The sequence below is a fragment of the Cololabis saira genome, chromosome 23 (genome assembly GCF_033807715.1).
Source record: "Cololabis saira isolate AMF1-May2022 chromosome 23, fColSai1.1, whole genome shotgun sequence".
NCBI classification, from domain to species: Eukaryota; Metazoa; Chordata; class Actinopteri; order Beloniformes; family Belonidae; genus Cololabis; species Cololabis saira.
Genome location: NC_084609.1, coordinates 31,611,569 through 31,615,341, shown reverse-complemented (window position 1 = coordinate 31,615,341; position 3,773 = coordinate 31,611,569). Strand labels below are relative to the sequence as shown.

Here is a 3,773-nt window from a genome sequence, read left to right as displayed (position 1 = left end):
ACAGTGTGTCGTCAGTATCTTCGTTGCATCAAGTCTTCATACAAGTCATACCAGTCTACATTTCAGAAATCTAGAAATCAAATTCCAGCTAGATGGATTTCGAAAGACCCAAAACGCCCTATGACGTCAGGATGCGTCCAGATAGGCATCAGTAGATGTATTTACACAGTTCATGTTTCAAATGTTATCATGTATGTATTTAATGGCTGACTTTTCTTCATTCTGGTGTTTCAGGACCAGTGGAGCTTTGTTAGTTGGGATCATTGTTATGGTGTCCCTCATGGCAGCTGACTGCACAGCTCCAGTGGAAAATGACAAGGGCTTTAAAATGTGCGTCACCGTGAGGCGAGGGATGAAGGACTACTCCGACCAAAACCTGACGGATGTTCCCAACAATCTCTCCAGCGACACGCAGTACCTGGATATTTCCTACAACTTCATCCGCAAACTTAACGCAGCTCCGTTTTTTGGATTATCTCAGCTCTGTTGCCTGAAGGTGACCCACTGTGGCCTGAGGGAGATTTCACCCGGTGTGTTCAATCACACACCAGCTCTCAAGGTTCTCAACATATCTCACAATGACTTATCCTTCATTCCAGAACTTCCACTGAAACAGCTGAAAATTCTTGATCTGGATAGCAATCTGTACCCCAGCTACCGGATACCGGAATCCTTTCAGGATTTAACGAGTCTGGATCTGCTGTCGCTGGGTAGCACAGCTGCCAAGGCAATCCACCTCAATGACTTTGATCCATTCATGAATGTGTCTCTGCGACACCTAGTTTTGGGAGCAGGCTTTCAGTGGCAAAAGTACGATTCTGGTTCTCTGGTGAAGCTCAAGCATCTCCAAAAACTTTCCCTTCGTGCATCTTTCTGTGAGAACTTCACCATGTTTGAAAACCTTCTCATGGACCTGAATAGAACGCAAGTTAAATATCTGCGATTCATCTCTGTGTTCCCAGACAATTGCGTTGTGAGGGGCAACCCCTTCCAAAACCTGAGAACAATGCGGTTTGTAAGGAATCTCACCATAGAGAACACTTGGATCAACAGCTCGTTTATGGAGTCGTTACTGAAGAACGTGTGGCTCTCCCCGCTTTACGACCTATCGTTCGTTAACATCACCTACAACGAAGATACCCCTGATGGATTTCAGTTTCGCACCATCAATCATACAATCAACATCAACTCTGTTACCTTCAAGGGGATTCATCACTATCAGTACAAATACCCCACTTTCAACATGAGCTTTGATGCCGTCTCCAACCTGACGTATCTCAAGTTTTCTGGGACTGGAATGAACATTTTACCCTGCAAAGTAATATCCGCCCTTCCGTCCCTGAATACGCTGGATCTGTCTGACAACCTTCTATCAGAAACAGGCTTCTGGTGGCCTCAGTGCTCATACACCTCTGCTTTCCCCAAACTACAGACACTTTCATTGAGCCAGAACCGCTTCGTCAGTCTGTCCTTCATCTCTCAGAGAGTGCATCACATGAAGGCATTAGAATCACTAGATCTCAGCTTCAACTTCATCTCCTTGGACGAGGACTGTTCTTGGCCTGTTCATATAGTCCAGCTCAACCTGGGAAACAACAACAACCTGGGAAACAACGTCTTTAGATATCTGTCACCACACTTTCAGAAGATTGACTTGTCAAAGACGGGGATAACAGCCATAACGCAAGACGATCTGTCCCGCTTTCCAGACCTGACGCATCTCATCCTCAGCTCCAACAGCATCCAGGTCCTCCCAGGAACTCTGACCTTCTCCACCCTGGTCAGCCTCCACGTGGACCAGAATGCCCTCACGTCCATATCCAAGGAGGTGTTGGCGCAGCTGCCCAGGCTTCAGAGCCTCAAAGCTGGAAACAATCCCTTTTTCTGTTCATGTGACTCCTACTGGTTTGTGACTGTTTTCAACAAGTCTTTGCTTGTGGACTGGCCTTTAGATTATACGTGCAACACGCCGCCGTCCCTTTCAGGCCTGCCGCTTTCAGAGTACAAACCCAGCGAGCTGTCCTGTGAGACGTGGCTTCAGGCCGCCATTGCTTTGCCTGTGGTGATAGTCGTATCTGCAGCCACGGCTCTGGTTTTCTATAAATGTGATGGAGTCTGGTACACAAAGATGCTGTGGACCTGGATCAGGATGAAGCGGAGAGGCAACAAACGCTCCAACATGCTGAACAATGCATCCTTCTCGTATCACGCGTTCATCTCGTACAGCCACCAGGACTCCGGCTGGGTGGACGACCAGCTGGTCCCTTCTCTGGAAGGTGCCGGCTTTTCACTCTGCGTCCACGAACGAGACTTTGTCCCCGGTGAGTGGATAATAGGCAACATCATCAACTGCGTGGAGTCCAGCTACAAGACGCTGTTCGTGCTCTCCAAGCACTTTGTGCAGAGCGAATGGTGCAACTACGAGCTCTTCTTTGCTCAACACAGGGCTGTCGACGTCCAGCGGGACTCGCTGGTCTTCATATTGCTGGAGCCAATCCCATTAGACTCTCTTCCCAAGAGGTTCCTGAGGCTCAGGAGTTTGCTGAGGCAGCAGACGTACCTGGAGTGGCCGAAGGGCGAACAGAAGCAGCGGCTCTTCTGGGCCAGTCTGAGGTCCGTGCTGCACACGGCGGACAAATCTGTTCTTAAGGATGTAGCGGAAGACATCTCAGATTTACTGCCTCTGGTTACTGACCAAGTGTGACAATGTCAAAGACAAGAGTTTGTCAGGTATAGATCATCTTTCTCGCTATATTTATTTTCAGCTCTGCTCCGCTAAGACCTACAGTGTTCCATGGAACTCTGAGCTTCCTAAACATGAACTGGCAAAACAACTGTACAATACCACCAATACCAGGGGAACAGTATCAGTTCTGTATGTACAAATACTGCAGGCATCTTATAAACTAATGTCAATTCAAACGTATTGGCAAAGTGAATTTTATTCTATTGCTTCTGAAATAACATGGAAAGTAGTGTGGAATAATATCATTCAAGCTTCAAAAAATCTTAACCATCAAACTATACACCTAAATAGTTCAAGTTCACAGAGCTTACTTTACTCCCAGACTTAGACATTCAATGAAGCTGGATTCATCTCCCTTCTGCCAATTACGTACACAATGTTGCTTACTTTTTATATGTTTTGGGAATGCCCTGGAGTACAGTTGTTTTGGTTACAAGTCATCGAATCTTTGTCTAAAATCTTAAATAAGGAGGTTGCATGCTGCCCCGTACTTTGTTTGCTGAATGATAATTCTCCATTCTCGATGTCAATACATGACATGAGAATTTGGCTTTCCGGCCTAACTGCTGCTAAAAACATATTGGTAGTACGGTGGAAACCACCACATACTCTATCACTGGATCACTGGTGGCATCAAAGACCAAGGGTGACCGGGCCTTTTCTGTTTTAGCCCCTCGCTTATGGAACGACCTGCCGGAGGAGATCATGGTAGCTAACACATTGTCTTCTTTTAAGTCACTTTTAAAAACTCACTATTTTAGACTTGCGTTTAACTGACTGTATTATTTGTGTTTTTATTATCTCTCAATTCTCTCTTATCTTAATATTGTACTACCGTAATTGTTTGTTTCCTGTTTTTAATTGCATGTAAAGCACTTTGTGACTTGTTTTTGAAAAGCGCTTTATAAATAAAGGTATTATTATTATTATTATTATTATCTTCTGATGGATATTTTAACCCTTGAGCTCTCTGTTGCACGGTCTCATGGAGCAAAAGAAAAGACTTTAAAATCCTGGTCAGAAGCAT

At 45.3% G+C, this 3,773-nt stretch overlaps 1 protein-coding gene across 1 annotated transcript; it reads left to right on the top strand.

The window, feature by feature from the left end:
• Nucleotides 1–241: 241 nt before the first annotated feature.
• LOC133424077 (toll-like receptor 1) lies at nt 242–3,507 on the top strand. The gene has a single exon (XM_061714474.1). It carries the CDS (start codon nt 269–271, stop codon nt 2,702–2,704), a length of 2,436 nt encoding a protein of 811 aa, XP_061570458.1. The 5' UTR covers nt 242–268; the 3' UTR covers nt 2,705–3,507.
• The last annotated feature ends 266 nt before the right edge of the window (nt 3,508–3,773 follow it).